The sequence below is a fragment of the Oxyura jamaicensis genome, chromosome 19 (genome assembly GCF_011077185.1).
Source record: "Oxyura jamaicensis isolate SHBP4307 breed ruddy duck chromosome 19, BPBGC_Ojam_1.0, whole genome shotgun sequence".
NCBI classification, from domain to species: Eukaryota; Metazoa; Chordata; class Aves; order Anseriformes; family Anatidae; genus Oxyura; species Oxyura jamaicensis.
This window is the reverse complement of record NC_048911.1, coordinates 58,127-70,376: the sequence shown is the minus strand read 5'-3', so window position 1 is coordinate 70,376 and position 12,250 is coordinate 58,127. Positions and strand designations below refer to the sequence as shown.

General features: G+C 53.2%; 2 protein-coding genes across 3 annotated transcripts; one reads left to right on the top strand and one right to left on the bottom strand.

Moving 5' to 3' along the window:
* Nucleotides 1-10: 10 nt before the first annotated feature.
* Nucleotides 11-2,613, top strand: DNAJC30 (DnaJ heat shock protein family (Hsp40) member C30). Its single transcript, XM_035343227.1, has one exon. The coding sequence runs from the start codon at nucleotides 38-40 to the stop codon at nucleotides 662-664; it is 627 nt and encodes a 208-aa protein (XP_035199118.1). The 5' UTR covers nucleotides 11-37; the 3' UTR covers nucleotides 665-2,613.
* Nucleotides 2,614-6,777: 4,164 nt separating this feature from the next.
* Nucleotides 6,778-9,330, bottom strand: VPS37D (VPS37D subunit of ESCRT-I). Of its 2 annotated transcripts, none has more exons than XM_035343222.1 (4): nucleotides 8,928-9,330; nucleotides 7,920-8,091; nucleotides 7,512-7,594; nucleotides 6,778-7,350 (listed from the first exon to the last, which is right to left on the bottom strand). In XM_035343222.1, the coding sequence occupies exons 1-4, from the start codon at nucleotides 9,048-9,050 to the stop codon at nucleotides 6,865-6,867; spliced, it is 864 nt and encodes a 287-aa protein (XP_035199113.1). In that variant the 5' UTR covers nucleotides 9,051-9,330; the 3' UTR covers nucleotides 6,778-6,864. The 2 variants fall into 2 exon arrangements, with proteins under 2 accessions (XP_035199113.1, XP_035199114.1); XM_035343223.1 differs by lacking the exon at nucleotides 8,928-9,330 and adding an exon at nucleotides 8,233-8,386.
* Between the last annotated feature and the right edge of the window lie 2,920 nt (nucleotides 9,331-12,250).

Below are 12,250 nucleotides of genomic sequence, written 5' to 3'. Positions count from 1 at the left end.
AGATGGTGGCGCACGGGCGCTGAGGCAGCGCGGCCCGATGGAGCCGGCGGCGATCGGTCGCCTGCGGCGCCTCCTGCTCGCCGCGCCGGGCCTCGGCCTGGCGCCGGGCCGCGCCGGGCACCGGGGATGCGGCGAGGCCTCAGGGCCGCGCCGCGACCTGTATGAGGTGCTGGGTGTGCCGCCCACGGCGACACAGGCGCAGATCAAGACGGCGTACTACGAGCAGTCGTTCCGGTACCATCCCGACCGCAACGCGGGCAGCGCTGCCGCCGCCGAGCGCTTCGCCGCCGTCAGCGAGGCCTACCTGGTGCTGGGCAGCGCCGTGCTGCGCCGCAAGTACGACCGCGGCGTCCTCAGCCGCGAGGACGTGCGCGACGCCCCCAAGCCCTCGGGCCGCCCGGTCACCCCCGCGCCCCCGCCCGCCCGCGCCGCCGCCGCCTCCTCCCGCCGCGGGCCCGTCCCGCCGCCCTTCGACTTCGACGCCTTCTACCGCGCGCACTACGGGGAGCAGCTGGAGCGGGAGCGGGTGCTGCGGGCGCGGCGGGAGCAGCTACGCCTCCGCCGGGAGGAGGCTGCGGCCCAAGGCCGCTTCCGACTCTTCTCTGACCTCTCAGTTGGGCTCCTCTTTTTCTTGGGCGTTGTCCTGCTCTACAGCCTCAAGTAACGTGTGGGCACCAGCCCAGCTCCACCACTGCAACAGGACAACGGGGCTCACTGGTGGGCAGGGCCTCTGCACCCACTTCATGCCTGGGCTCAGCTCCTCATGCTGTGACCTGTCCCCTTTGCTGTGATCTTTAGAGACAGTGCATGGCCACAATACGTGGCTGTGATGTGTTACCTTTGCAAGTGTGACCTGCAGACATTGTATAACCACTGGGTACCATATGTGGGCCCTTCTCCATAGGCTGACCCTTCTGCCAGTATGACCTGCAGATGTTGTGCCTGATGGGTTTGTGGACCTTTGTTTGTGGACTCTGACATGTCCCCACCATCAGTGCTGTTCTTTGACCCTGGTGGGAACCATGTGTCTTCTCTTGAGCTGCAGTGGAGATTAAATGATTGACTATAGTTTTTGTGTGCTGTGTTCATAGGGTCAGCCAATGCTGACTAATGACTCCTTGTGGTTTACTGTTAATCTGAAACTAGCCACCTCCATGCTTTCACACTTGAAGAATGAAACCTGGTCCTACAAGAATGAAACCATGTCCTAGTCAGCGTGTCACATCACCTGGAGATGCTGCCCAAAATACTTTGGTATTTAGAACAGCCTGTCCTGTCTATGGCTTGCTAGGAACTTCGCACAAGACTATCTCATATAGGCCTTTATGGCTGGAGCGGTACGCTTCTGGGCACTGAGTGGTGTTATTTGTGTTTTACATGTGTCTAAGCATCATTTGTACATAAGAGTATTTACCTATTTAAGTACGGAGTGTTTTAGGATTGTCTCTAAGCGATTCTGTGTTTCCTTTGGTGAAAGTTTCACCCATACTATTTGAAGAGAATGAAGCTTGCTATAACATGGTATTGCAATGCTTAGCATGCCAAAGGTATTGTCTGCATTGCTTTGCATTGTATTTGCTGGGCTTGGCTGTGACTTCTGTGCAGAAGCTGAGCCCTTCCCTCTCACTGCAGTGACCCTGGGTTATGTTTTCTTCCAATATAAGCTTGCGAAAGGAAAATGCCTAACATTTTCCAGCTATGGAGTTCCGTGATAACTGAACTGAGCCTTACGCAGTAGCACGTCAGAGTGTAATGTGTACTGGTGCAGGGTATATGCTGCTATAGGAGAGTTTTCTGCCTCTTCCGGAAATAATTTTACTAATTCCAACTGCAGGTGCTCAAAAGTGCTTTGTGTTTGGAGAAATTCAGCCTGGGAGCATGTAGAGGGCTTTCCAGCATCTTCTTTGGTTGTTGTTCCACCCCCTCTATGTAGGATAATAGTCCTGAAATGTCAACATGCGAAGGGCAGAGGGAGCTTGGTGTTCAAATTGGTTATGAACTGAAAGCCTCTAGAGCTGTGGCTAGTGACATCACTGATTATTTTTGTGCTGTAAGACAAGTTTCTTGAAAGACCAGAGGCTGTTTCCCAGTCAGAGTTTGGCCAGTAATAGTATCTTGCAGGCTGGAAGAGCTTGGCAACAGCCATGCAAAGCAGTGGGTGCTGTAAAGGAATACATCTCTAGTTCCTGGTATCATGGGTTGTAAGGTTTTCAAGGCAGCCCTGCCAAACATTTGTGTTCAAGATTGATCTTGATCTCTGTGTGTAGTGCTGAGGCCCAGGGCTGTGGGCTGTTCCTGCAGTCAAGCCCTGTATCCAGCCATGAACTAACTTGCAGCCAGGGAGTGCGTTGGTGCTGCACAGAACAGGAGGAACTGCGACTAGTTAGTGTGCTCCCTGCTTAACACTGGGGATAGGGAAGCAATCCTATAAGCCATCTGTCTGTCCTGCTCTGTGCCTGGTGCTTGTGTCTGAAATTGGAGGGTGAAGTAACCAGACACCAAAGCTGAGCTAATCTATGTACCTAACTGTGAGTAGCATGGACAGTGTAAGAAAAGAGCAGAAACTCATGGGCTGAAATAAAGACAGTTTAATAGAGAAAACAAACAAACAAACAAAAACAACATAAACAGTAATCAACAACAGCAACAAAAAATCACCAAACGATGCACAACCCAATTGCTCGCCATCTGCTAACTGATGCCCAGCCATTCCCCAAGCAGTCCCCTAGCCAGCTCCACGGGCTTTATTGTTCAGCATGACGCCATAAGTTATGGAATACCCTTTTGGCTGTCCTGGTTGTGACCCATCCCAGCTTCTTGTGTACCCCCAGCCTCCTCACTGGCAGGGTAGTATGAGAAGCAGGCAAGTCCTTGACTTGGTGTAAGTACTGCTCAGCAACACCTAAAACGTTGATGTGTTATCAACATTATTCTCATTCTAAATCCAGAATACAGTGCTATACCAGCTACTAAGAAGAAAATTAACTCAATCCTAGCTGAAACCAGGACACTGGTCTTCAGATCACCACCTCCATGCTGGTTGGGCCTGAGTGCTCTGCTTCTTCAGGAGGGATTTTGAATCAGGCACATACTGGCTGGAGGTAATCCAGATTCACGGACCTACTGCCACCTCCCAGCACACGAAGTTTCTACACCTTCATTGTCTTGTGCTAATACTGTCATCGTGTTTAATATTTCTCCTGTTTCCCAAGTTGTTTCCCTAATGGAAGGCTGCCAGGGGCAATTGGTTTTCCATTAGCCAAGTGAGCACAGTCCTTGTGGGGTACCTGTGGCAGGAGTGCCAGAGGAAATCCGTCAGTATCTAACTGTGACAGCAGTGGTGTAATGGCAAGGGATTGTGTGAGTTGCCAACATCAGAAACTCAAGGTGGAAAAGGGGAGGAAACAGGACAAAAGCAGAGTTTAGCTGTTGCTACACTAAGTTGAATGAAAGCTCCAGGTAAACTGAGATAAGTCTGGATTAAGCCTGTCACCACCTGAGACCTTGCAAGGTCAGGGCCTTGCCCAGAGAGGAGCAGGCTGTGTGAGCAGGGTCCTGAACCAAGCTCCAAGGGGACAGCCCCAATGCTCACCTGCCCTAGAGTTGCTGGGCAAAGCTCTGTACCCTAGCCCTGCTTCTCCTGGGTCCCAGTGAAAGGTCCTGGGGAAGGGCTGCATGGTTGGCAGCACCTGCAGATGTAGGGATGGGTGAGGCAGCATCACCTTCCCATCAGCAGCATCCCCTGCGGCAACTCTTCTGTTAATGGAGTTACCTATTAACAGCCCTGCTGCCAGCTCAGCACTTGCTGTGCAGGGAGGCCCAGCTGGGGCACCATGTTGTGGCTATGCCACTTGCTGGCCAGCCCCATCCTGTTTTTTATCCTCCAGTGGAGCAGGGTTGTGGCTCAAAGGGTCTCTGGGAGTCTGACAGGGGTAGCCCTTCTCTGCCTGGTCTCCTGTCCATCCCAGGCTGGGGTTGCTGCTCACCCACCTGCCTGGGGAGCAAGAGAGGCCACGCACCCAGCAGGGCCTGCACTCCAGACCACCTTTCCCCAGTTTGGTGCAGGAATTAATGTGGGGCCACGTTCCACACACAGTAGCAGCTCTTCCTCTTCCCTGGGGCAAGTGGAGGCAAATCCCCTCCCTCTTCACCTCCCCCCCCTCCCCCCGACAGGCCTCATGGTGGGTGGTGGCCCTCTAGGGCATGGGTGCTGGTGAAAGTGTCACTGCACAGTAAGGAGAGGCACAGGAGGATCGTCCTCCCCAGCAGGACTCTTGCTGCTTCTGCCAGCTCCTACCTGTTACCAATGCTCCCATCCTGTGGCTGTGTGCAGGACTTTGTCCTCCCAGGTCTGCCTGCGTAAGGGACCAGAGCTGCCAGAATGGTGAGGCACTGCCTGTGTACTCTGGGAGCCAAGAGGCAGGCAGCTAATGGTGCTGTGCTCCCCAGAGACATGCACTGCACTAATCCTGTGTGTGCTTCCCATCAGGACCACTGACCTGGCCCCAAGCTGGATAGACCCATCTCCAGGTTTGGGGCTTAGAAGAATCTCCTCAGGGCAGGGAATCATCTTGTGCCAGAGTCTGCCAGCGGGCCTTGGATGAAGAAAGGTAATGGACTACTGGGTTGCAGAGCCTAGCCATGTCATCCCACTGAGTGGGGCCAGCACCCAGGGGTGCTGCAGGGCTTCTACAGACAGAAAGCCACCCAGGGCTGCTGCAACCCAGCAAAGGCTCCTGACTCACTGTGGTTTTGGACTGTTACCTTCAGTAAGATAAAGATACTCCACCTCCCTGGACTTGGGAGAGGCAGCTGCTCACTTTGAGGATTCACACTCATGGGACCAGATTTGACACTCACTGTAAGGTGTCTCAGTAGCTGCCTGGGCTAGAGCAGGTTGTTGTGGAGCTGCTGATAAACCTATGCAGGGAGTCTGGATGGCTGTCTGTTGGGCTCCAGGACACTGTGCATCCCAGCCCCTGCCAGACACAGCCTTGAGGTGGTCCCATGTGGAGCTTGCTCCAGGAGAGGGCCAGTGGCCACAGTGAGGAGGATGAAGCAAAGACCAAAATTACCCTCTAAAAGATGCTGGTTTGGGCCAAAAGGGTCCGCCAGGACAGGTTGCGCACATTCTCCCTGCCTGTGCCATAGGCAGTTCTGCAAGAGAGCACCAGGCACTCAGCACCATGCTCAAGGCACCTGCTGGGCCCTTTCCCTTCTCTGGGAGCTGGGTATGGGAATGTTGTGGTTCAGCAGCTTCAGCTCCTGCCACGGCTGCATGAGGTGCAAATAATGGTCTGTGGGGTGAAAGCAACAGTGCAAACCCTATAGCGAGGGATAATGAGGATAATGAGGGATAATGAGCCAGGACCCTTGGCCAATGTGCCCTGCACAGGGACTCTGGCCAGAGCCTGGCACTGGCCTCAGGGCACTGGGATGGAGGAATAGCAACCTCTTGAGATCTGTAGCATGAACCTTCCTTACAGTAAAGCTGAGGGTTAAACTGGTCTCCTATGTGCTCCTACTCAGCCCTCTTACTTCCCTGGTCACATTAGTGTTGTGGGGTAAGCCAGAGCCTAACCAGCAGTCAGCCATGTCTTGGCACATGGCTGACTGTCCTTGTTGAAGGGATGAGCACAAACTGAGCATGGTAGGACCCTGGAAAGAAGGAGGTGCTCTGCAAAACAACAAATATTCCAGCCACCACAGTCTTCTGGCCTGCCAATAAAGTGACAGCATTCATCTCGGTGGCTGGTTCCTGATTTGTCTTAAACGTGTTTGAACTGGTTAAATTGGATGACTGGCCTCAGTGCCACAGGTGAGGGTTGCGGTTTGGAGCATGAGATAGGGTACCCTGGGTGAGGGCAGCAGTACTGCCCATCTCCTCCATGGGTGCAGGAGCACTCAGGGGACTCTGCAAGCTGCATGGTGATGGGGGTGATCAAGCACTGCCAGCCTACAGTCCATATTTTGGCCAGAGCCCTGTGCTTCTTTGGATGATTTCTAAGCTGTCTGCACAACAGGGCCTCCTAGCTGGAGGGTAGATAGACAGCTGGGGAAAACAAACAAAAAACCCTGCAACCAGACAGGGACTGAACGCATAAGAGCCTGAAAACAAATCAAAGGCTAGAAACAGCATCAACACACCAGCACAAGAGACGTCCCAGTACTGGGAACATGTAGGCTGCCTGAGGGCTATCCTGCTTCCTCCCAGCTTTGTCTCACCATCTATTGCAAGAGTTTAAGGAAAGACTCCCAGAGGAGTCTCTGGGGAGCCACAACTAGTGCAAGAGGGTGGATAGGGAGTGTGTACTAAAAATACTGCAGGGCTGGGGGGAGACCTGCACTTCCTGCAGCCCTCACCATCCCCACAATGCCGATGGACTGGGCCAAACACAAGGGCAATGCCTAGGGTGACCTCCAAACCTGGCAAGTGTCGCCCCCACAGCCACCTCCTCCCCACCCCTCCTGTACATCTGTTCACAGACAGGCCAACAGGGGAACACAGAGCATGGAAAAGAGTCTTTATTTAGAAAGCATGTGGCGCCCAGAGCTCCTGAGCCCTCTTCCAACCCACCTGGGTTCTCCTGACCCCCCCCCCCCTCTCCCATCACTGTTCCTCTTGCTGTGGACACAGAAACATCTTCCCCCCCCCCCCCCCCCAACAGCTCACCAAGTGCAGCATCTACTGCCTGGCCACACTTGCTACCCCACTACATCCTCAGCCAAGCTCCTTCTCCGCAAGTACCCACCCCCTGTAGCTGCCCAACAGCCACCACAGCCCCTCAGGGCCTTGTGGACACCCCTGCATGCTCCCTGGCCAAGACCATGCAGCCCACAGGGCACAGCCTTGTCCCTGTTCTGTTACCGGTGTGGTGGCTCCTGTTTCTGATGGCATGGCAGCTGCTGCACGCAGAAGGGACGGGGGCTGAGCAGATGGACGTGTCGGACAAGGTGCAGGGGCAAGCCCCTAGGGGTGTCAGGGCAGGGGGCTGCTGGCTGCTTTCCCAGGGCTGGGAGATAGCGTTTCAGAGGTACAGCTGGCATAGCAAAGGGCACAACAACCTCTGAGGGGATAAGACAGGCATGCATGAAGTGGTAGCAGAGATGGAGGTCTTTGGGGGTTGCTCCACTCCACAGCGGGGCAAGGCAGACTGGCGCTGGGCTGACTTGGACACCTGGGCACACCATGGGGCCTGCAGGGTCTCTGTCTGCCCTGCGTTTCTGCAGCAGCTCCTGCAGTTTCTCCAGCTGCACCCGGCAGATGTGAGAGCGTGTGCGGCTCTGGCAAAAGGATTCCAGAAAGGCATCAAGGGGCAGGTCTTGGGCCAGGAACTGCTCCATCTGTGCCTGCAGGACAGGCAGTGGGCAGTGTCAAGCAATGAGCTGCGGGACCATGGAGGGAGCCCAGGTGGCTGAGCCCCTGGACTGTTCTCCAGGGTCCTGCACACAGTAGGGCACAGGCCCCAGGCGAGGAAGGGGCAGTAGCACAGGGGCCTCATCTGACTCACCTCTGACTCTGCCTCGGAGGCATCCATCTTGGCTTGGAGCTGGCCAAGGGCACTCTGTGGGCTCCACTTCTCCAGGTATGTCTCTGTGCCGGGAAAGGATAGAGCTGCCAACAGACCTCCCCCCACTGCTGGGATTGTGGTCTTTCCCACTCCCAAGCATGAGGGGAGCTCTCCCCCCCCTCAACAAAAAGCCCCGAGACACATCCCTGGAGCCATCTGCACAGCAGAGCTTGCATCCCACCATGGCAGCTGAGCGCCAGTTACATCTTACACCATTCCTGATCACGACCAGGCCGTATCCCCATGCATGTCTGATGGTGCTGAGCCCACCCTGGCCTTCCTGTTAATGCAGCATTCTCTGGACATGCCAGCCAGCCCTGCACAGCTCTGCCTTACCCCCCCACTCACCCAGGCGCTGCTGCTTGTCCCAGCACGCTTCTTGTATCTCCCGTAGCTCCTGGTACTTGATGGCTAAGGAAGCCTTCCCGTCCTCCAGCTGTGGGCGCAGGGACAGGTTCTCCCTGGCCAGGGTACTGTTAGATGCCAAACACATCTCCCGCTCCAGCTGCAGACTCTGAAACTACGGGGATGCAGGGTTCACACCAGGAGGCACAGCTGGAGCCACTCTGAGCCATGGAGCCTACTCCCATCCCTACCACCTGCTCTGCCTCAAAAGGGGCATGTCCTAGGGAAAACTCATTCACAGCACAGGGCAGGTTACCTTGAAGGTTAGCAGAGCTCACAGCTGGCCTACCCAGCCCCCCTTCTGCAGCGAGTCACAGCTCCTGAAAGGCCTCGTTAGTTAATGAGGACGTCAGGAGAGCAGCACCCTCTCTTGATGCACACACATCTTCCACCCATGGAAAGCAGAGAGCAGAGTGTGCTGTGCATCAAGAAGCCAAGTGGAAGTATGGTGAAAACAGGCCTACATTAACTTAAAAATAATCCGTCTCCATTCCCACCAAGCAGCACAGGACCAATGGGAGCCAAAGGGCAACCCTGGATTATTCCAGCCACCTTGGTATGAGCTGGGGGATGGCACCCAGGTGTGGGGGGGCACAGCTGGGGGCTCCAGGCAGGGAGCGGCTGCCCCAGGGCTGCGGCACATCCCCTGGCCGTTTCCCCCCTTGCTACCGTTCCCCTGCAATCGCAGCTTTGCCTCAAAAGGGAGAGCAGCGGAGGCAGAGGCTCTGACCGCGCTCAGGTTTTCGATGCGTGCGATGGCTGCTGCCCTCCCCCCCCCCTGCGGCAGCAGCAGCACCGGAGCAGCCGCAGGTACACGAACAAAGCTTCTACCATGACTGATGCGGCGCGGCTGGGACGCCAGGCCGGCCAGTGCCCGGCCAAAGAGGGCCGGGGTCCGGACCGCCCAGCCCCGCTCCTCGCACGGAGCTGCCAGCGGCCCCGAGCCCCTACCTTCCTGCTGAGGCGGGCGGCGCGCTGCAGCCGGGGCTCATCCTGCAGCAACGCCCGCAGCTGCACCGTGCTCAGCGACGCAAAGCAGCGCGGGGCCTCGGGGGGCGCCGGGGGCCGGGCCATGGGCCTGGCACGGTCGGGACCCCACCGCCCTTCACCGCCGACCGCGTCAGCTGGAGCCGCGCGCCCGGAGCCCCGCCCCGCCCCGCTCGCCTTAACGGGGCCGCCGGGGTCCAGGCACTTCCGCCACGCGCTGTCCTGCGCTGCGGGCGTGCTGCGCCTGCTGCGCCTGCTGTGTGCTTCCTGCGCTGCACTGCGCCTCGCTGTGTGTCTGCTGCACCTGCTCTGTGCATCCTGCACCCCTCTGTGTGCTTCCTGTGCCCGCTACGTGCATCCTGCACTGCGCCATCTGTGCACATCCTGTGTTGTATTGCACCTCGCTGTGCGCGTGCTGCACCTGCTGTCTGCATCCTGCACTGCACCTGCTCTCTGCATCTTTGTATTGGTTTTATGTGGCAAGGATTTTGTTGCGGGGGGGGGCGGGGGAGGGGGGGTGGAAAGGGGATGCAGGGATGGTTTCTGTGAGAAGAGTCCAGAAGCTTCTCCATGTTAGATAAGGGCCATTTTCAGCCATCTCCAAAAGGGACCTGCCACTGGTTAGAGCCATGCCAATAAGCAAGGTTGTCTGTACCTCTTAGAGCAGATTTAAGAAAGGGAAAAAACTGCTACACAATAGCAGCTGGGAGAGAGAGGAGTGAGAAACACCCTGCAGCCACTAAGGTGAATGCAGCAGGAGGACAGTAGGTGGGACTGCCCAGCGCTGAATAAACGTACCTACTTTACAATCTTACTGATTGTGGGGTCAGTTTTTCGTGACTCAAAACCTGTGGAATCAGGACTTTTGAGTCCATCATAAGTCAGATCAGGCTTGTGAGCTGTATGCTCTATGTAGGGCCCTGGAACTATTAAAGGGGAAAAGTGGGGCTATATTTTCAGCACGTTGAACTGAATGAACTCCCCATGCCTGAATCACCACCAGAAAGCAGTGTTGTACAACAAAAACTGGAAGTTTCTCCAAAGATGTTGCCATTAAATTAATAATATACTTTTAAAATATTAATATATATATATATTTTTTTTAAAAAACGTACTTGTCTCTTGCCATGAAATACTGTTACTATTAAACTTTATGTTCTAGTTTGGAGACAAAAAGGAATATAGTTAAGCTATGAGCATGTGACTTTCTGTTTCCTTAAGGTGGTGAGCTTTAATTCTATTCATGCTAAGTCTCAATGAGACATACTAGCATCCATGTGGACCCATTCATTTTAATGTAAAATAGTGGGTCAGATGATTCAAAGCCTTAATGTAAATGTACTCAAGTAGGGGAAAGGTGAATTGGTATCATTTATTTTAAAAAGTCATATGGTGGATTTGTTTGTTTGTTTAAGTTTGTACTAATATAAAAATCACATGAGCACACTTGTTGAACAGTAAAAGTTATTTTTATGTAAGTGCATTTACTCTTTCTGTTTTTGAACAAACAGAAGTATCAAATACTTGTTTAAATATTAAGTGGGTGTTTTGAGCCTGCAAATTTTAATATTGGCTCTAAAACTCTGCTTTCATAAGTACCATTTATTATACCACTATATTTCTGATGTTTGCATAATCATAAAAGGACCTCAAAACTTGAATATGCAGACTGAAATATAAGCTGATAGCCTTGAATATGTCAGTGTGCTATATAGTGGCCTTTGAGGACTGTCACAATAACCCTTTCACATTACAGAGGTAATGTTTTAGTCCTAAATTTTCAGGACCCCTTAGTACAGAAGAGAGCTTTATACAATTACTGATGTGAATTTCTCTAAAAATGTATATTTTTGTGTCCAGTTGTATTATTTAAGTGTTCCTTTGTATAAATTTGTGCATGCTTCTGTTGTTATTTAACCTGGCTGGCAGCTAAACACCACACAGGTGTTTGCTCACCCTTCCCCCTCCCTCTCTGGGTTGGGGGAGAGAAATGAGAAAAACTGAGGCCTGTGGGTTGAGGTGGAAACAGTTTAGTGGGACAGAAAATAAATTAATAATAATAATAATGTGTACGGGGCGGTGATGCACGTTGCAGTTGCTTGCCACCCGCTGACCGATGCCCAGCCTGTCCCCAGGCTGCTGGCCCCCCCAGCCTGTCTAGCCACCCCTATACATTGTTTAGCATGACATCAGATGGTATGGAATGCCCCTTTGTCCAGTTTGGGTCTGCTGTCCTGGGTCTGTCCCCTCCCAGCTCCTGCTGCACCCCTAACCTAACTGCTGGCAGGACAGAGTGCGAAGCTGAAAAGTCCTTGGCTTAGTGTAAGCACTGCTCTGCAACAATTAAAACATCAGCATGTTATAAACACTCTTCTAATTCTAATCCAAAACACAGCACCCTGCCAGCTACTAGGAGGAAAATTAACTCTATCCTAACTAAAACCAGGACAGCTTCTAAAACAAAACAGGGGGAGTAGATGACGCACGGAAAACTGACTTCACAATCAGTAAGATTGTAAAGTAGGTATGTTTATTCAGCGCTGGGCAGCACGGGGGGTAGTCCCACCAAAGTCGTGTGCAACAATTGGGCGGTCGTCGGGATGAAGTAAGACATTTTCCTCAGAGTTGAACTCTTAACCTTGTCTTCCTGCGCATGCTCCCTGAGCCCTTGGTCACAATCTGGATCACAAGATTGGTTTGGTCCAGTTCTTGGGATCCAAGGGGCTCCTGTTATCTTGAGGCCTTGCATGTTTATCTTATCCTTTATAAACAGTCCTTCTTATCTCTGAGCCCTTCATCACAGTCCGAACAATAAGGTTAGGTTGATCTGGTTCTTGGAGCCCCAGGGGCTCATTTGGTTCTTGGGGCCCCAGGGGCTCATCTGGAGGCCTAAGTGCAGCATAGGCCCAGTACATCACAAATGTAGCACGTACTAAGCAATGAGTGTTGTCTATATATTTATTCTTAATCAGTCACTCTCTAATTTCTAATCCCATGTTTCATAGGGGTGTGACCCCCAGGAAAAGGTAGATAAAGTATGCTATGTTCTTAATATTTTTTTTAATTGATGGACAGAGGAAGGTCCTTGCATTTGTCTGTGCAGGAGAAAAGGCAACAGACAGATCTAGGAGACAGATCTGGGAGAAACTCAGTTAAAGAAAGAGCACAAGTCATGGTAAAAACAAACAAACAAACAAAAATTACAGCACCAATCATTGGGAAGGGCCCTACACTCTAATAACTTGGGGCTGAGGTTGTGCTTGTGTATTAACAGAAGCTGGTCCTAG